Source organism: Psammomys obesus, unplaced genomic scaffold, assembly GCF_907164565.1.
Source record: "Psammomys obesus unplaced genomic scaffold, mPsaObe1.curated_primary_1811, whole genome shotgun sequence".
Lineage (NCBI taxonomy): Eukaryota > Metazoa > Chordata > Mammalia > Rodentia > Muridae > Psammomys > Psammomys obesus.
This window is the reverse complement of record NW_026596046.1, coordinates 20,477,507-20,498,936: the sequence shown is the minus strand read 5'-3', so window position 1 is coordinate 20,498,936 and position 21,430 is coordinate 20,477,507. Positions and strand designations below refer to the sequence as shown.

At 42.8% G+C, this 21,430-nt stretch overlaps 1 protein-coding gene across 1 annotated transcript in view; it reads right to left on the bottom strand.

The window, feature by feature from the left end:
* Adamtsl3 (ADAMTS like 3) overlaps window positions 1-21,430 on the bottom strand; it is a 272,928-nt gene that overhangs the window by 8,304 nt on the left and 243,194 nt on the right. The window contains 4 exon segments of the mRNA XM_055623245.1: window positions 1,580-1,784; window positions 3,125-3,308; window positions 7,661-7,777; window positions 9,348-9,530. Of these exon segments, the coding sequence (XP_055479220.1) occupies window positions 1,580-1,784; window positions 3,125-3,308; window positions 7,661-7,777; window positions 9,348-9,530 (689 nt within the window).

Below are 21,430 nucleotides of genomic sequence, written 5' to 3'. Positions count from 1 at the left end.
TTTGGATTCTATTATGTTTCAGAGGTGTATATGTATGTCTTCTGTTAAAACAGCACTGTCTTGTTGAAAGTTTTAAAAGTAGAAGTTTGGGCCCTCCAAATTAATCTATAAGACTTGCTTTTGATATTATGGGTTATTTTTAGTTCCATATGGATTTTATATTAGATTTAGCTTGCCAATTTCTGTTAGAGAATGCTGTGAATCTTTAGATAAATTTGGAGAGTGTTGGTATTAGCAATATCATGCCATCCATGAACATAGGAAATCTTTCTATTTCTTTAGATATCCTTTAATTTCTTTGAAAAATATTTTGCAGTTTTATGCTACCTAGTTTCTTCAATACTAATCTTCCTACTTGATTTACTGTCCTTGAAGTTTGAAATCACTGATCGATTGAACTGGTTCAGTGCTGTGATTGCTCCAAACAAACTAGCATCCTAGTTGGCATAGGATGAGAGAGGGCTCTCCCTGCCGCTCAGAGTTTGTCTTCCTGAAAGTTTTTGTCGTTATTTGTTCCCAGAATAAAGATCAGAATCATAATAAGTTCTACTCTGTCACTTCAATTAAAATTGTATTCCATTCATGAATTCATTTCCGGGTCTTTATAGTGCTGATATTTCTATTCAGCAAAGTAATAGGTCTTCTATTTGTCCAACCCAGAAGATATCTCCAACTGACGAGTGAAAATTTAGTTTTCTCCAAGAGAGTCTCACTGGGGAAACAAACTCCTCTTAAGGCTAGGCTGTGTGCCCTGCAGCAGATGGCCAACAGAAAATGACCTCATTGAAAGCTTTGGTGATTCCATGTCCCATAATGTCATATCAGGGTCTTTTTTTTTTTCAATTTTATTTTTTATCTTAATCGGTTAATATAATGTTTGTTTGTTTTTCCCTTTTACCCTACAGGTTCTTTGTGTGTATATTATGGCTTCCAGTTTTGTGTTTACATGGGATTTCTGAGTGTGCAAACGAGTGGGTCTCTGTGTCTATATCTGTTTCTTGTGCCTTTACTTGGGTTCTTTTCCTTCCGTTTGTTTGTGTTGTCCTATTCCAATGTTTTAGTTTTATCTTATATTTTATTTATCTGGATGGGAGGGGATGTGGGAGAAAATGGAAGGAGTAGTAGGAAGGGAATCCATAATTAAGATATATTATATGAGGGGGAAATCTAGTTTCAATAAAAGAGAAAATATGACCCATTATCAATTTTTAAGGGTGTAATACAGCATTATTAGCTGTAAATATTCTTTTGCATAATAGCTCACCACAGTGTATTTATCTTGTACTACTTTGGACTCTTTAAGATCACATCCTTATTCCCAGTCACTCAGCAACTTAAAACTACTGTTCTATTCACTGCTTTCTACACTTGATTAGATTCATGTACAAGTCTTCGTATTCTGTGTCTGGATTACTTCATGTGACACAGCCCACGACACTCATCCATGTAATCACAAGCACAAGCTATCTCTCATTTAAATATTGAACAAATACTTCAAGCTAAATATTTTAAAACAATTTTAAAGTTCATTGGTGACAAATTACTGATTACAGATAACACTGCCAACCCATAAGTTTACCTGGTTTCCTGGGCCGACGGCCTGTTGAGCACATGGTCGGGCAGAACACGGTTTTCTCCCCAGAGGCCTGTCTTTAGGAGCACATGCCCTGGGGGACACTGCCTGTACCGTCCCATTGGCTTTCGTCTGCTTGCATGTCACTTGCCGACCGTGAAATCCGTCACCGCAAGACACAGAGCACTCTGACCACACACTCGTGAACCACCTGGGGACAGAAGCTATAGGACCTTAGTGAACACTGCCATGAAAGGGCTGATTTGTTGATCCTAGCACTATGGTGGTGTCAGGGAGTCACATGTCGCTCCAGGATGGGGCAGCAGCACAGGTGACTCCCAGTCTTCCTCCTCCCCTCCTCTCAGGGAATGCGGTGTCACTAGGTGGAGAGAGCCAGTGTAGTGATGAGTGTGCCACCTGTAAGGTTTAATGGAGAGTTGTCACTGTCCACCCCAAAGGGTCAGATTCCCTGTGGGCTTTGTATCGTAAGATGGCTGCTTTCTGAAGGCTGGCTCTCAGTATGACATGCTCCGTTTAGAAAGGACAGTGGTTACTAAAAGGTACGGCCGGTAGAATGCCTGCGACGCTGACAGTCCTTCAAGGAACGTGCCTCCAAGTGGCTATGGTGTCCTCTGCTTCTCACACTCTTCTGAAGCATGGGAGCCGCCCGCGGCGTGAACATTGCTATAGGAAATGGAACTGTGTAACAGTAAGATTCTCCTATTTTTTTTTAATCTGTATTATTTTTATTAGTGTGTGTGTGTGTGTGTGTGTGTGCGCGTGTGCACATTCTGTGGGTGTGTAGCTGACCACTGATGTGTAGGAGTGCACTGGATCTCCTGGAGCTGAGGACACAGGTTGAAAGCCCATGGACATGGGTGCTGGGAACTGAGACCAGAGAGAGCTGAGTTAGAGGCAGTTGTGAGGCCATGGACAGAGGTGCTGGGCACCTGGACAAGGTTCTCTACAACAGCAAGAAGAGCCGCATCTCCAGCCCCCAACTCTCTATTTTTTTAATCAGAAAATTAGGACTGAAACATCAGACCTGCCTCGTGGATCTGAAATTAAAAACTACAAAAATACTTCTTCACTTGTTAATTGTTTTTTTTTGTTTTGTTTTGTTTTTTAGTTTTTATTTTTGTGTCTTTTGGTCAATTTTTTGCTATGCTATGTAGCACTGAATCCTTTATCTCATATTAACACTTTCTCTGAGTATGGCTACTGAGCATAGTCCAAATTACTAAATTACTGGGCCTTTTTTAAAAAGTTAAGTTTTTATATATTTTATGTGTATGGATGTTTTGCCTGCATGTATGTCTATGTATCATGTGTGTGCCTGATGCTTGCAGAGGCCAGAAGAGGGTATCAAATTCCCTGGGGCTGGACTTAAAGATGGTCATGAACTGTTATTTGTTTCTGGCAATTGAACCTGGGTCCTCTAGAAGAATAGCTAATGCTTCTAACCACTGAGCCATCTCTCCAGATTCTATCGGACCTTTCAAAATCCACAAAACCTAATGTACTGTTACGAAAGTTAGTACACATACATACCTTGCCGGGCAATCCCGGGTGTTACAGGGCTGAAACCCAGCCAGCGGCTTCCTGTGAGGATCACAAAGGGCTTCATTCACTTCCTGCCCACTAGTGGTCACGCACTGGGGCCTCTGAAGGCGGACTCCCAAGGGGCCACAGGTGGCAGAACAATGCGTCCAGTTACCAGGTTCCCAAAAAGGTTCTGCAGAAAGGAAATGAAACGTCACAACAAGCCCAAATAAGAAAGGATGATGCGCTGGAGGCAACAGGGCCCAAAGACTACCACAAATTGTTCTATGGCCAGCTACCTGCTGCATTTTAAGACACACACACAGAGAACACCATTGCACAGAGTGACGCTTGCTTTCTCTTGAGTAACTATTGTACTTGCCAAACAGAAATGGTGGCCAGAATGGGGTCCTTGGAGCACAGCCTGGGAAATGGTCATTGTAGGTCAGCTAGGTCTACCAGAAAAACCCAAGAGAAAGGGAGGAGGAATTGAGTAGCAAGGAAGCACTTCCCCAGTCTTCCCTCAGCAGGGCCAACAGGACAGGAAGGAAGGCCTCTCTAGGGATGTCCTGATGCCATCCATTTTCCAAAAATAGTCAAGCAGAAAAATGGAAGATGATTTTTCAAGCAGGAGGAACAGGGGCCAGGGATTAAGCAGGAAGGTGAGGTGCATTTGAATTCCACTCTTACTTTTCCATTAATTCTTAACCCAAACATCACATCGGTCCTAAAACTGAATAAATAATTTGCTCTGGAAACATCTGGAAAGGGAAGAATGGAGGCTTCCATTAGACAAGTACAAGCCAGGCACCCCCAGTAATCCCAGCTTTTGTGTTACCTTTCCCTGCCGCTGACACTCGGTAAAAGATGAGGTAGGACACAATGATGACAGGTTTGTGGATGGCTACAGAAAATGCCAAATTTCCCTGTAACAATCATGAATAATTGATAGCTACCAGCTGTGTCCACATGATCTCTCATAGAATGGAACGGTTTTTTTAACTTATTGTTTTCCACTCTGAGTTTTGAGTTTTTACCTTAAATTGCACATGGTATCATTTGCACAGCAGAACCATAAATTATTTCTCCAGTTGGAGTTTCAGAATTACAGTTTATTTAAAAACATTTTTTTTAGAACTTACTGAAACTCTTTCTCCAGGATGAACAGGTATTGGGTTAGACACTTTAAAAATGTTCTGTTCTGTTATGAAGCTACTAATTTTGTTTTTATTTACAGAGGCAGAGATTGGATGAAGCTAAGCAAATTCACCGATGCCTATTTTGTGTCAGAGAGACTGGAGTAGGTCTCTAACTAGCTCCAGGTCACAGGGCAGGACACATGTGCCTCTCTTTTAAGACACTGGGCTTTTATAAACTATAATTTATGTACAACAAAGTGCTCAGATCTCAACTGTATAAGCTTCACAATTGTTTGAACCCATTTCCCCTCCCAGGCAACTACATTTTTTTTTGTCTTTTTTTTTTTTTTTTTTTGAAAACCTATTAGTTACATAGTTTTACTTTCTCCTGGGGTTCTGTATTTTGCTTAGTACACTATTTTTGGGATTCCCTAATATCATTGGGAATATCAACATTGTATCTTCTTTTATTACTGAATAATACACAATTTCTGAATACTCCGTAGTCTTTCATTCTGCTGTCAACAGCTATTGTGAATAAGGCTGAACATTCATGTACAAATATTTTTTGTGAGCATGTTTTCATTCTATTTGAATGAATACCTATGAAAAGTGCCAAACAGTTTTCCAGTGTGGTCTCAGCTCATCATCATATGGCAGCTTTAATTAAAATATTGCTTGCTGGAATTTAGTCCAGTATTTTTGTTTTGGCTATTCTAGTAGGCATGAACTTGCATCTCCTGGTTTTGATCTGCGTTTCTCCATTGCCTCCTCCTTGTGTAGCAATTTCTTCCTAAACTCGGCGAGACCAAGAAACTTCTAAAGGGATATAAGTCTCTGAAATCGGTCAGATGCATAAGGTCCCTTTTCCCCCAAGGCTAGATAAGCAAGAAGGTCTGCCGAGGACACTCACATAGGTGTGGCTGCCTGGAGAGACATGCAGGTCTGTTGGGCTGCCTGAAAGTCCTGCAGTGAGCTCCAAGGTAAAAGCTGTCATGAGCTGCCACCATGCTGGGGTGGCTGGCCAGTGTTGCCGCTGCCTTGGAGTCCCTCCTGCCCCTGCAAGCGACCCTCGCCCATGCTCCTGTACGTCAGGTCTTTGGCTCTCCAGGTTGGACTTTGTTGGTATCTTTATTTTGGTCTCTTGTCAGTTCCATATCTGTGGTGAGTGGACATTTATTTGTTCAGCTCTCCCCAGGGACGGGGCCACACAACACACTTGTATGCCGAGGGTTTTTGTAGTCCCTTTTGCAGTGGAGGAATAGTGGCCACTGTTAAACTTAAAGGAGTTCCTTATGTTTTTCATACAGTTCTTCGTCAGAAATATGTTCTGCCACAGACAGGCCAGAATAGCTCAGTTGGGAAAGCATCAGAATGAGGAAATAGGCTCTGCCAAAATTTCTTCCAGTTGCATTTGAAAAGCCTGACACTCATAGCCCAGCCCTCCCAGACAAGACTCCTCAGTGACCTTGACATTTTATCCTGACCCTCAAAGCCCCGGATGGTTGGTTCTCACCGGTTCCCTTCCCTCTTGTACTCTCATGACATGCATGCTCTTTTGTTTCTCATACTTCAGGCTACTTTCAATCGGTAGTTTGTGCTAACTGTTGAGGGTTGGTCTGGTGCTATATATGCCAATGCTAGTTACTGGTCCCCAATATCTGGCTGCAGTCGAGATGAGTAAATCTCCCTCTCAAATTTGTATAAGCAGTCACAATGCTTAGGGACCAAGAATAGAGTGGGAGAGAAAGTCCCTAGCCAGCATGATTCTTGGGGCTTGGGAGGTTATAGAAAACAACAGGAAACAAGAAAACAGAGCTCTTCCACTGGTCTTTGTTGTGTAAACTTTGCTCTACCCAATTTAAAGTTAATTGTTTGATAAAGATGCAGAAGCCTGTAACTGGGCAGAAGAGAAGCAGGCAGAGCTTAGGTTCCTAGGCTTGGGGTCAGAGAGAGACTAGGAGGTGACGGGTGAGGAGAGAGGAAGCAGAAGACGTAGAAGCAGGAGGAGAAGTCACCATGGGACAGCACAGACCATGAGCACGAGGCCACGAGGACTGGCCTGATGGAACAGAAGCAGCCCAGGCAGGGACAGCTGTGGCAAGTAACGGGGTAGGTAACTAGGAAACAGAAGTAGCTTAGAGGGGTGACAGCTGCCCAGTCATGCTGCCTTAAAGCTTTTATAAAACCCAAAGGTCTCTGTCTCGATTACTTGGGAACTAGTGGGGTAGAGAAGCCAACTACTCTAATATCCCTTCCACAACAGCTAACTAATCTCCTCCGGGGATATTTCTTCCCCACCCTGCTGCACTGAGGGCTCCATCTCCTCTGTTAGGTCTAGGCTACCATATTTCCTTCCCAGAAGGCTATCCTGACTATCCTCTCCCAACCAGTCACCACCAGACATGATGTACCCCATTGCTCTGACCATTTCACCCTTTCGGCTTAACTACAAAGAAACACACACACATATTTATTTGTTTACTTATTTCTTGTTCATCTGTCCTAGTGGAAGGTCAAATCCATACGCACTGTCCTAGTCAACATAAGGATAGGGAATATGCCATATATAAATAATTGAAACAACAATGGTTAAGCTAACGAATAATTCTCTAGAAAATGTTAGCCTCGTTAGTAACTGAAGGGCTGGCACACTCTGTACTGTGCACATTTAAGTGTCTGTATAGATTTCTGCATAGGTAGTTTCTGAGTCTGGGTACAAGGTGTGAAAATGATGTAAACACTGTCAAAAAGCCAAGTGTTGTCTACAGCCATGGCTTGACCTTACAGTAGCATTGGCCTTAGATATCTACTTTTTAAATTAGTTGCAAGGGTTTGTGTGATGTTCTTGCCCGTGGCACATGCAACATCTAAATGTGTTCTCACATTCTAGTTTTTGTTATTGGAGGGTCCTTTATCTTCTCAGAACAAATGTCAGGACATACATGAAAACCTATTCAACATTTCCAGGAAGAGGTTGGGCCTCTTCTTCAGCAATGCCCTGACACTTTGGCCATATTTTTCTCATAGTACTTGCTATACTGCCTCAGAAAAACTGTTCACATGACTGTTCTTCTCTTAGACTGTAAGCTTCCCAAAGACTAAGTCATCTGTAGACTCCAGCCCTAGGAGAAACAAGCACTCAGCACATATCATTGAATGTTCAATAAATAATAAATAATTAATAATAATTGACTGTTTAATAACGGTAGCATTATATCTAAAAGAGTAGAAATACATGACTGTCTTAAGTAGCGATGCCATCAGTAACACACGGTACAGTGCTGATGGACAGTTTAACATCACTTACCCATTCTATTCTATCCCTTGCATCTCAGGATAGAGGTGCCTCGGAGAAAAATATGTGACTCAGAAAGGATATATGTAAAAAGTCAAAATTCCAGACCTTGAGGCAGAGGCTCTCCTGTTGAGTTGTTGTTCTTTGCTCTGTTGTTGGATGCCTGAAGAACTCGCCTTCTGTGTGCCTTAGGAAACACATTCTTACTGCCCTGTCCTCTTCGTTCTGAGAAAACAATGTGTAGCATATCTTAAATCAAAAGCCATCAAATTCTTACTGCAGTTTGAGTGGTCTTGAAGAGAAAATGAACTATGAAGAGAGAAATGAACTTTTTTCTAATAGAGTGCTCACACAGGTCTGGAAGTAGGTGCTGCATTTGTGTGCGTGTGCGTGTGTGTGTGTGTGTGTGTGTGTTGGGGTGGGATTCAAGGGTAGAGTTATTTACCAGCATGAGACACTTCTGCACATTTATAAGGTCGGCCTTCCTTACAAGACAGAAAAAAAAAAATACATCTATCCCTTTTAGAAAAGGAACCAGAGGAAGCAGATTGATGAGACTGAGCTCCTCCCCACTCCAGGAACTCTGGGACAGGAGAATGAGCCAAAATCGTAAGTGCAAGTGTTACGCCAGCCATTCTGACTTCCAGCTGGGGCACCTGCATTTTTTTTGTGTGTGTCTAGGTTTTCTAACTACCAACAGGAAAGAGCATGAAGAAAGTTCTGTCACATGACTCTTAAGTCTTATGCTGGATCCTTCTGTAGTTCAACTTCACTTACTAATTCATACTTTATGCTTAACCTGTGTTAGGTGCTGGAGAAACAGCAAGATAAGAAATAATCTCCAATGTCCATCTGATTGAGTTCTGTGGTTTATTCTCAATGTTTCCCAAGCTCTGTAGGACACAGGGTGTCTTTTGTTAATTCCTAGAGCTCATTTTGTTGACAAGAGCTCATGAACTACAAATACCATACCCAGCAGGAAAAGGCAACAGTCTAACATCCTGTGCTTGGCACTGGGCTTGAGGCACTGGACATCTGTGGCATAGCCTCCTCCACTGTAATATTATAAACTTACTCTACACTTGATTGACAGCATGCTTTATACTGTGTTGTTTCCTCAGGAATGCAAAGGAAATATCAGAATTCTCCCTACCTCTGAGGGACCTATATTTTTGGTTAATGAACTAGATGAGAAGGAAGGAACTGTTGAAAAGCATTATGTGTCAAGATCTGACAGATATGAAATAGAGATCATAGCATTTCTCTATTTTTTTCTTTTAATTTGGCAAAGTATTCACACAGTAGATAGGCATTACAGGAGCCTGCTGAATAAAGGCGGTGGGTGCTTGTAGGAGAAGCAGTGAAGGCTGTTTCTTACAGGAAGAGAAGTATGCCTGGAGGCCCCAAAGAGGAAAGGGTGTGTGTGTGTGTGTGTGTGTGTGTGTGTGTGTGTGTGTGTGTGTTTCACAGGACCAGAAGTCATCTTGACTAAATCAAACCTCAGTGCATAGTTCATATACAATCAGGGTCGAGAATTAAACAGACATAGAGGCAGGATATAAAAAGTCTTAATTCTGGGCAGAAAAGTACATGTCACTTAAGCAGAAGAGTAGCTTCACAGTAACCACCTTCAGAGAAGACAACTGGTATGACAGGGTGTTGGAAGTGCTTTTAACTGGGTTGTGATAGCTTGGGTGAGAATTCATTCACTCTTCGCGTCCAATATCAACAAATCTGGGCCCTGCTTATTATACGTTACAGGGCACATCAGGAACAATTAGGATTGGACACTCACCCAGCAAGTGGAGCACAGAGGAGGCCATTGCTTTCCCAAGAGCATTGGTGGCTGTGCAAATGTAGGCTCCTTCATTTTCAAGGGAAGCATTCTGCAACAATAGGGATCCATTGAAAAGCAAGGAAACATTGTCACTCAGAGATCCTCCTCTCTTCAACCAAGTTACATTAGGCTGAGGGACACCTTTGGAACAAAAACAAATATGACAAAGGCAATTCCTTTAAGAACAGGGCCGTAGAACTACGAGACAAATACCATTCAGCGTTTGGAGCACAGGTCAGGAAATGGGCAAGTCATAGTGTTGTAGTAACTAAGAAGGTGGGTGTTGGGCTAAATAGTGTTTATAATTATTTGCCCTATATTCACCATGGTAGTATTACATAACCCGCTATCACAATAAGACAGACATCTGTTAAATTTTATAATTGCCTTATTTACCTTGAGCTGTCTCAGTAACCTCATCATCCACCTCCCAACCCTCCTCCAATACCACCCTCCTTAACCATCCTCACCTGGACTATTTTTCCAAATCTTACAAATACTTGCTTTTATTTGGTATTTTTTTTCCATTCACACCATCCCTAGAGTCCTTCCTCCCTAACCATGTGGTTGCTTCTCCATGGGGTGTTCTCCTGGTTCCTCTCTTTCCATTTTTCTGTTTCCTACAATTCTTTTGAACCCAAAGCCTGGGAACGTTGGCCATGCCAACCCCATTTTGCCCTTCGCAGGTTTTAGGCCTTTAATCAACCAATCTGGTATAGTGTCTTAGGCAGGTTTACACAATAAGGAGAGGTTTATCCAGGCAGGAACCATATCTTGAGGGCGAGTAACTAGCATAAAAACACAAGTTTCAGACTAACCCCAAATCATACCTAAGAGGAAATGGCTGATTCTGTTTTAAAGGCTTATGTATGAGGAATCGTAGTACAGCAAAGGCATTGGTTGGTCCATGGGACCAACCATGTAATCAGTCACATATTATGTTAGGAGTTAGGAGCCAATGGGATTACTTCACTCTGGGAATGGCGAGGGTTTTGAAGTCAGTGGGAAAATGGTTAAAAAGAAGCAGTTGGTGAAGCTGAGTTGTTACTATTGAGTTGTTACCAGGAAGACTTTGGAAAGGAATCTATGTATTCTAGAACTTCATGACTGTGCACATGCAATGGAAACATACCTCCATGGAGAAAAGTGCATGACCCTTGGAGAAATAGATTTTCTTCATTAATGAGTTTTATTAAAAAATACAATTTTAGAGAGCAAAAAGGAAGTGTTAAGTTTGAGTCTGGTCAGTTTGAGGCAGAGGCTTTGGGGAATAATATCACAGAAGCCTGGACACAGGGAGGATATAAGAGCTGAAAAAAAAAATTCTTCATTCACATCTTGATGGGTCTTAGCATTTCTCTTGGCTATTTAACCTTAGGACAACTTCACGTGACACTTAAGAGTGAAGGGTGCCTCACGTGGTACCCGGTACTGAACTGTTAGCTGGCTTGAGGGATGTCCTGTCCTCTTAAAGCGCTCTGGTGGAGAGAACATGGAATGACTTTCTGAAAAAAACTGTTTCGCCACTATCATCATGATATTACAGGACACCTCACAGCAGACAGAGAGAGAGCCTGGCTGCATAAGCCTGGCCAACTCCATGATGGGCTTCATCTTCTTGCTACACAGAACAGGCCTAAGAATTGCAGGAAAAACCACAGGAAAAGGGCAAACGATCAGAAACAGCCATGACATTTGGCCTGGGGAAGATACGGTTGCTTAATTATGGTTTGAAAAGCACCTAAGTCCTGATCAGAGTCGTGTAGCCTCCATGGGGCACAGGCCAATCCTAATTGAGGTTACATAGCCACAGTAGGAATTCTCCTCTCTGGCTTTAAAAGGGGCCTTCGGCAACCCTTGGGGCCATATTGTGAAGGTGGTGGCCCCAGCATGCTGGATCGCTACAGAATAAACCCCCTTTGTGGCTTGCATGCTACTCGAGTCTGGGGTCATTATTTCAGTGTATTCTGGACCCCAACAGCAGAAGGCACGGCCCAAGAACCTGGCGGCACTTTCAAATTCTCATAGCCACTCCTTCCTAGGAGGTGGCCATGGTGTGCTCTGTCTTACAGCCCAGGACTCCACTAAGCCTTAGGAATTCAGGATTAGTTGTTCCATCTACTATGCTAAGCTGGTCACTCAAGTCTCTTAGGGCTTCCACAGGCATACAAAGACAAGTTCTTTCCACTTACATGCACACATGTATATATATATATATATATATATATATATATATATATATATATCACACTCAGGGTGTAAAATATATCTAGTTTTAACTTTTAAACAGTGCTAAGAAGCAAAACAAACCACTCCCTGTCCTTGTTACAGAGGGTTGTTCTCTGAAAACTGACAGCAGGGCCCCATGGACAAGGACAACGGACACATAGCTTATTGAGTGGAGACAGAAGTAGGGCTGGTGTGTCTGCATGGAGCCCTCACCCCTAAGTTCTATTCTCTTTGGTGCAGGAAGGTACTCTGCAGAAAGAGAAACCTGGACACCAACTCAGCCACAAATCTTTTGACCTTATAATTTGTCCTGCCTGTAAGATGTGCTGGGCAATGGTGGCACAGAACTTGTGGGAGTGGCTAACCAATGACTAGTTTAACTTAGGGCTCACTCAATGGGAGGGAAGTCCATGCCTGACACTACTTGGTCAGCCAAGTAGTCCAGAGGGCTAGGGTAGAACCAAACACAACTGGCCAAAACAAAACGCCAATGAAATGATTCCTAATGATATTCTCCTATTCTCATACACTGGAGATTTGTTCAGTTGTCATCAGAGAGGCTTCTTCTGTCAGCAGATGGAAGCAGAAGCAGAGACCCACAGCCAGTCAATCTGTGGAGAGAAACTCTAAATTGAAGTTCTCCGTGGGGTCTCTCCTCTTGGAGCTAGGAGGTGGAAAGAGTGTAGGAATCAGAGGAGATGCAGGACACTAGAACACAGCCCACTGAATCGGCTAAGCAGGGCACATATAAGCTCACAGAGACTGAAGTGGCAAGCACAAGGCCTATATGGGCCTGTACGGGTCTGCACGAGGTCCTCTGTATATGCTGTAGCTGTTAGCTTAATGTTTTTGTGAGACTCCTTCCAGTGGGAACGTGTGTATCTCTAACTCTTTTGCCAACACTTGGGACTCTTTTCCTCCTGTTGCATTACCTTGTCTATCTTAGAAGTGAGAGCTTTTGCCTTGTCTTACTGTATCTTGATCTGTCATGTTTGGTTGTTGTCTCATGGAGGCCTGATGTTTTCTGACAGGAAACTGAAGGAGAGTGGATCTGGGGGAAGAGAGTAGGGTGTGTGTGTGTGTGTGTGTGTGTGTGTCTGTGTGAAGGGGTGGAGCATGGGGGGAGTGGTGGGAGAGGAAGCTGTGGTCAGGATGTATGAGAGAAAAATCTATTTGGAAAAAAAGAATTCTCAAAAAAAATTTCCTCCTTAAAGAAAAGGAAACAGAATGGAAAAGCTGCTGGAAGGAAGGTGCTGCTTGCATTCTCTTCTCTTAGTTTGTTAACTTTGGATGTCACACTGGATTCCAGCAGCCTTAAGTGTGAAAAGAATGTGAAATAAAAACAGGAATGTTATCATGTTTAGATGTAATATTTGAGGGTTTCAAAACCTGCGTCTGAGTCTGAGTTGGTGGCTCTTGGGGATTTTGTGGCTTTAGACAATGAGTTTGGGGGAATTTAAAAGGTGTTACCTCAAAATTCTCATCCTCTGAGTTCACTCTCAAATAAATGTTACATAAATACTGGTGTGAAGGGACATTGCAAGTAAGACTAAGTTCACAAGTTAGATAACCTTAAACTAAGATGATTATCTGGACGGAACAATTCAGTCCTATGAGTCCTGAAGATCAAAAAGCAGAGCAGAAGTGATTAGGTCTAAAGCAGGATGAAGAAGGGGAGATGAGGTCAAAGAAGCATTCGGGGAGATTGAACATGGATAAGGGATATGGTCGGCCACTGATGATTTTGAAATGAAGGGAGCCATGAGCCAAAGAATTCAGGTAGCCTCTAAAATCAGGGAGTTGCCTCCAGCTGATGGTAACAAGAAAGCTGGACCTTGGGTCCCGCAGTGAGTAGGAACTGAGTTCTGCTAACAAGGGGAAGGGGGTGTATCCCCGAGTCCCCAGACAGGGATTTGCTCCCACCAATACCTTCACCTGCCTCTGATCCTTTAGACAGACAGTCAGCTCAGCCACACTCTACTACTGACCGAGCTATGGAACTGACAATAAGTCAGTGTCGTCTTCAGCCTGTACATTTGCAGTAGCTTGTTACAGCAGCGATACAAAATGAATACACTGATCGCCATTAAATTGTGTTGGGAAAACGAGTCTGCCTCTAAACAGCCAAAGGATGCTGATGACACGTGCTTCTTCTGTACACATACACATAGAAAACTCAAGCTCTCCTAAGGTCACAGCTATTAAACACAGAAAGCGAGGTTCAGAGCCACGCAACTAGATTCAGAACATCTCTAAAAGCAGCAGCAGGCAGCTCTCACGCATTTCTTAATAAGTTCTCTCTGAAGCAGCTTATACTTGTTGGAGGGTTTGGCTGTGGTAGCAAACAAACACATGTGAACACACATTTATTACCTAATATGTAATCAATATATAACATATGGTAGTACCTGACTGCGAACACTTAAAGGAAGTCATGGAGCTTATTTATCTTGTTTCCATCACCCTCCTAGATGACTGAATTTTGGCAAGTTTTCAATTATTTTCTTATTTATTTATTTATTCCATTTTTTATTTTTATTAATTACAGTTTATTCACTTTGTATCCCCCGTACCTCCCTCCCTCCTCCCCTCCCAATCCCACCATCCCTTTTCCACCCATGTCCCTCCCCAAGTCCACTGATAGGGAAGGTCCTCCTCTCCTTCCTTCTGATCCTAGTCTATCAGGTCTCATCAGGAGTGGCTGCATTGTCTTCCTTTGTGTCCTGGTAAGGCTGCTCCCCCCTCAGGGGGAGGTGATCAAAGAGCAGGCCAATCAGATTATGTCAGAGGCAGTCCCTCTTCCCATTACTATGGAACCCACTTGGACACTGAACTGCCATGAGCTACATCTGTGCAGGGGTTCTAGGTTATCTTCATGGATGGTCCTTGGTTGGAGTATCAGTCTCAGAAAAGACTCCTGTGCTCAGATTTTTTTGGTTCTGTTGCTCTCCTTGTGGAGCTCCAGTGCCCTCCAGGTCTTTCTACCTCCCTCTTCTTTGATAAGATTCCCTGCACTCTGCCCAAAGTTTGGCTATGAGTCTCAGCATCTGCTCTGATACCCTGCAGGGTAGAGCCTTTCAGAGGCCCTCTGTGATAGCTCTTGACTTGTTCCCTGTTTTCTCCCTCTTCTGATGTCCATCCTCTTTGCCTTTCTGAATGAGGATTGGGCATCTTAGCCAGATGCTACTAGATGACTGAATTTTGGCACGTTTTCAATCATTTTCTTATTTATTTTAAAAAGGTAATAATTATAGGACTAGAGTGATGGCTCCGCAGGTAAAAGTGTTTGTTGTTCTTCCAGGGAACCTGAATTCAGGTCCCAGGACCCATACCTAACTGCTCACAACTGTCCTTAACTCCAGCTCCAGGGCTCTGCTGCCCCCTTCTGGCCTCCGAGGGCACCTGAACCTATGTCCACACACAACAGCCATGCATGGCACATACACATAAATAAAAATAAATCTTTTGAAAGAAAAGCGGGACTAGGAACACTGCATTTCATTTCCTTAAGGGAAGCATATTGTTTGAGAGGGTTCTAACTTTTCCTCTCCCAATACTCACATTTCTGATTTCATTTACTTGTCAGTGTTTATGGAATCCTGCTGAGTAACAGCTTCAATAGCAGTGAATATCTGTATCTCCCCCAAATTCACACACTTAAACCTATCCCACAATTCCTAAAAAGCAGGCTGGATTACACCTCCTTGAGGAGTTGAGAACCTTTTCCAAGGAATACATGTTAACAGTGCTGTTCACAACACTGGATTGAAATGTTGCTGGGATGCTGAAAACTGACTTTCAAGAGGGTCAGCCAGGGGGAGATTTTCCACAAACAGCTCTTTTTTTTCCTTCAGCAATCTGATATGGCCCCAGCTGACAGCTTCTGATTTAACACAGAGTCCCTGGAAAAACCAGCTAGATTCACTTGCCTCAGGTGTCCTGGAGCAGGGGCCTACCCTCAGGAGGCTTGTTAAAGCAGCCTGAATAAAAGAAATGAGAAGCCAGGGAAGTTCTTTGGGGCTCTATATTAATAACTCAGGCTTTCTAAGGAGGATAAAGTCTTTTCTTTTGGAGCATTTTGGAAGGCCTGGGCACCGACTTGATAGGCAAGACCTATACATCAGAGAGAGAATTTAGAATTTCTACTGCAATCTAAATGCTTGACCATGGGGAAAGGAGAGCAGGGATGGCCAGGTGATAGAATACTTTTGCCCCATCCTCAGATCTTCAACTTCTTCCATCTTTAAATTGTTGGTACTGGTGAGTGCCTTGGCTTGTGGAAAGAAGCCCAGTTCTGCTTCCGATCGGCCGGGGCAGAAGAGTCTGGGCAGTTTAATGTAGTAGCCCAAAACAAGGAGGCGCAGACCAGTCAGAAAGTGAGTCCAAAAGGTTCTGCAGTGTCCACACTCTGACAGTGCATAGCTTAGAGGCAAACACACTCGGACACAAGCCTTTGTGTGGTTAAGAGTGTGATGTCGACTCTGCAGTCAGTGAACGTCTAGAGCTACTAGGAGCACCGTACAACAGAGCTATGTGTGGTGAGGTTTTCGATGTGAATAGAGAGACAACCCCCCCTGCCAAAAAGCCAACTCAGGGACTTAGCACTTAAAAATATCAGACATCTGCCAATGTTTCCAAAGGACTGAAGAGGCCAGAGGATGGACAGAGGCAGGATTCCTCATACTACTGCCCTTTGCGGGCTTTCAAAACTACGAATGTCCGCTCTGTAGATAACTCTAACGTGTCAGAAATGACTTACGCTTATATGTCTAACCTCAAAGACAGGCCATTCCCACAAGACTCACAGCTCTGGAATACCTGGCAGTCTGTTCCTACAACTCTGAAACCGCTTTTGGAAGGTGAACTCTTGTGGAAAAAAGTTCAGCTCTGCAGAGGCCGTGAAACATGTACTACACAGAGCTTGCACCTCAAGGGCGTCTTTAAAGTAGTTACTGTTCAAAAACAAATTTCCTCCATCCTTGAAAGGCCTATGAAATACTCCACACTATGAAATCCTTGGCTTAGGCAGACTGCTCTAAGAGGGCTGGCTCTTCATGTAAACACATAGCATCCCTGAATGTTTCTGCTACCTGTTGTTTCTTTCAGTGATTTCACAATATTCTTTGATTCTTTTTACCTCCTCTTCTAGGACAAATGAAGGATTATACTAATGTTGACTGTCCCCAGGGAGTCATGAAAGAAATGATGCTGTCAATGAATAGTTAAGAAACTTACTGAACACAGCGTAGGCAACCCCAATAAATGCAACAATAAGCAGGATCTCACAGCATCGGTATCAGAGACAAGACATTAAGGCAACTATGACAAAGGTTTCAGCTGCAGGACCCCTTGCATCAGGGCAAGTTTGAGGAATGTCCTTGAGAGCTAACTGCAAACTCTTTTCCTTTCTGGTGATGAAGAGCCTAACCATCCCAGAGGCTATATCCAAAACTCAAACTGCAAAACTATGGCTCTTGCCATTTGCAGAACATTTTTGGATAAATGTTGATGTACATTGCCTTTTCTAAAAATGATGCCAACAGACTGGTGCAATCGGTACCTCAGCAATATCCTCTGAGGTTTTAGAAATCATTTGAGTCATGCCCTTTCTTCCCCAACTCTGAGACTAAAGATCTTTCCCCAAAGGCTGCTGATTTTTTTTTTCTTGTGTTGTGGAGGAGAATGTCACCAAGTTTTCTTCATGGTGTGGTCATTTCTGAACTCTCAGGACACCTGGCTTCTGCTTCACTCAGGACTGGGAAGTTTTTCCTAACTGCCAGTCATATCCTATGAGCTGCTGCAGACTACTAACCAGGGTTTAGCACACAGGTCACAAAGTGTCCATGGCAGTCATTCCATGTCCAAGGCAAGAACCCTCCAGCCACCCCTTGAAGAATTAGGTTTAAAGTTAAGGGCTTGTGCATACCAGGCACAACCACATGAGCTATGGCAGTGCACGCGGCACTGGGCGAATGGCATTGTGCACGCGGTACTGCACATACTGCATGAGCCAGTGACTCCAAGGGTTGAGCCTGGGGAGAAACATCCCGCACGGAAGCCCAGATGCTAAGAACGGTGGGCATTTCGAAGGCTCAGCCTCATGAGCGGCAACTTTGGTAACTTACTCACCTAACGCTGGGCTACAGGTAGACAAACTGCTATTATCCACTCCTTAGAAGCTGTATTAAAGAGAATGCATATGGCATGATCTGCAAGAGGATTCTAAATCGTATGAATAGAAAGCAGGAGGAGGGGCTTTTTGAGCCGAAGAACTCGTTTTTAAACAGGCTTTATTTGCATCCATACTTTCAGATATTTCAAGAATTGTGAATGGCTTTCTAAATTGACGCTGAAAATACCCTTAAGTATATGTTTAAAATGTATAAATAAAAAAAATTAACCTTAACTTAGAAAATAGTAAAAACAAAACAAACAAACAAAAAAAACCAATATGTTCAGTTCATAAAATAGGGGTAAGCAGGTAATACACAAATTTTCTAGTCTTTTGAAAATTATATATAAAACTTTGTAAGTAAATGTATTTTGATAAAGATGGTTTTCTCTTTTTTTCATCTTCTCTCACTTCCTTTCCTTTCTTTTCTTCTTCTCCCCCCACTCTATTATCAAAGGTATCTGTGACTGAGAGACATTTCAGAGTCACCATGTATAATATAAACCAGTAATCGATGGGTACAAGAACTGATGGGTTGATGAGACTATCTTAGGAATTTAGCCATATAATCCTGCTTTGCCACAAGTATTTTCTCAAGATCCTTTCCTGAAAGAGGCATTATTAAATCCAGTAAAGAAAGCTAATAATTTGGCAAGTTAACAACAAAATTCCTGGGTATATTCCAAAATATTTTAACCTGGACAGAAAAAAAACCTGAAATTAAGAAAATACCTTTAAATTTTATAATATGAATCTTTTGCACTGACTATGATCCTATGAATGAGAGGTTCTCCCTGTCTTCACTAATCGCCTGTAACTCCAAGCATGAGAATTCAGTCGAAATGAGGTCCACATTTCCCAATTGCTTGCACACACACTGGGTGCTTAAGTAGTTTGTAGGTAACTTCTACCTTCCTCCCCCCCCCACTTCTATCAATGGGGAGCAAAAGGTAATGACAGGGGTAGAGAGCTTAAACCTCCATTTTTGATAAGTTTATACTTTTTAGAACTGTATCTTGGTAATGATGCATTAAACGTTATATACATTTTAACATCCTATAAAGTTACAAAACCATTGACTTTCTCATGACCTATTTGGTTTTCTTTTTAAAATAATTTGAAATGTAAAATTTCTATGAACGAAATGTTTATTTTCTTGCTATACACAATGGTAAAGAAGTAAGAATAGCTTCCAATAGTTTCCAAAAAAAAATTTATTCTTTTGGTTTTTGAGACAGAATTTATCTGTATAGCCTTGGCTGTCCTGGAACTCACTCTGTAGACCAGGCTAGCCTCTAACTCAGAGATCCACCTGCCTCTGCCTCCTGAGTGCTGGGAGTAAAGGCATGTGCCATCGCTGCCCAGCTTAGTTTCTAAAATTAAGGAACTAGTTTACTTAATCTATACTCACACAGCAACATACCCATATAGACATTACTGGAGCAATAGCACTAGAGACTGAGTCCAGAGAGAAGACTGATCAATAAACTCTCCAACTTTAAAACCGGAAAAGATAGTCAGATCAATAGATGTGCAAATAATGACACAAAAGCACAAGAATAATGAAAAACCAAAGCCACATGACTCCTCCAGAATATCAAATTCCTCAACTACTAAATTCCAAAACACTGAAATGGGTAAGATGCTGAATAAAGATGTCAGAAGTTTACTAATAAAAATAGTAACCTTAGAGGAGATCTGAAAAAGCAAATGAAGCCAATCTAGGGTCTGGAGAAGAAGCAACATAGAGGGGAAAGTCAACAAAATGGGCACGCAAAAGAGAAACACAGAAGAAAACCTAAGAAATACTGGGAATGAAAATCTCACCAATAAAGTCTGCAAAACAAAGTATCAGGGATGAAGAATAAGATCAAGATTAACATGTTAAAAAAAAAAAAACCTAAAATCTACAGACCTAAAGATGCTAAACAACAAGAATGACCCTAGGGAGGATGCTTAATTCTCTTCAGAATGGCAAACAGGATAGACACCAGAAGTGGTGGAAGAGAGGGAACAGAGAGGGAGTCTACCATAGAGGGTTCTCTGAAAGGGTCCATTCAGCAGGGGATTAAGCAGATGCTGAGTCTCACAGTTAAACTTTGGGCAGAGCGCAGGGAGTCTTATGGAAGAAGGGGAGGATAGAAGGACCTGGATGGGACAGGAGCTCCACAAGGAGACCAACAAAACCAAAAAATCTGGGCCTAGAGGTGCCTGCAGAGCCTGAGGTACCAACCAAGAACCATGCATGGAGAAGACTTCAACACGTTGCTCAGATGTAGCTCATAGGCAGCTCAGTCTTCATATGGTTCCCAAGTAAGGGGAGCAGGGACTGTCTCTGACATGATCTTGGTTGCCTGCTCTTTGATTACACTCCCCGCTCCCAGTCGATGCAGCCTTTCCAGAACACAGAGGAAGAGGATCCAGGCAGTCCTGATGAGACTTGACAAGCTAGGGTTGGATGGCAGGGGAGGAGGTCTCCCCTTTCAGTGGACTAGGGTAGGGGATAAGAGGGAGGGTGGGACTGGGAGGAGATGAGGGAGGGGGCTACAATCAGGATATAAAATGAATAAATTGTAAAACAAAAACAAAAACAAAAAAAACCCAGTGCCTACCCATGTGCATATGCTCTGCACTAAGATCAAGAAAATGCCCTGGCTAGTTTTTTACATCAAATTGACACAAGCTCATGTCATCTGACAAGAGAGAACCTTAATTAAGAACATGCCTCTACAAGATGGATTGTAGGTTTGTCTGTAAGGCATTTTTGAAAATTAATGCTTGTTTAGCAGGGCCCATCCCGTTGTGAGTGGTACCACCCCTGGACTGGTGGTCCTGTGTGCTGTAAGAAAGCAGGCAGTCCTCTAACTCGTGATCCTTCTGCCTCCACCTCCTTCAGCTAATCCTACCTCAGTTGGCATGGAAATGGGGGAAGGGGGCAAGAGGGTGGGACTGAGAGGAGAGAAGGGAGGGGGCTGGGATCAGTCTGTAAAGCAATGGAAGGAAGGAAGGAAGGAAGGAAGGAAGGAAGGAAGGAAGGAAGGAAGGAAGGAAAAAAGGAAGGAAGGAAAAAAGGAAGGGAGAGAGGGAGGGAGGGAGGGAGGGAGGGAGGGAAGAAGAAAGAAAGAGAAAAAGAAAGCAGACTAAGCAAGTCATAGAGAGCAAGCCAGTTAGCAGCCATCTTCTACTGTCTCTGTATCAATTCCTGTCTCCAGGTTCCTGAACGTTTGAGTTCCTGCCCTGATTTCCTTTCATGGTGAGCAGTGATGTGATGTATAAGCAGAATAAACCCTCTTTTTCCGAGTTGCTTTTGGTCATGATGTTAAATCACAGCAATAGAACCCTTAGCGGAGAAAAGACCAAATTAGGATAGAATCACAAGCTGAGAGCAATGACAACTAAAGGCAAAAAAAATCTGCTCAATGAAATTACGGCACAAATTCCCTCAAATCTAGAGACCAAAATAGACATTTAAGCACAGAAACGTTTAGAACCCCAAACAAACAGACACAAAAAAGCGTTTCTCAAGAACACATTATAAGATGTCAAAAACACAAAGCAAAGCTCTCTCTCGGTACATGCCTACTTGTACGTGAGTGTGTGTGTGTGTGTGTGTGTGTGTGTGTGTGTGTGTGTGTGTGTG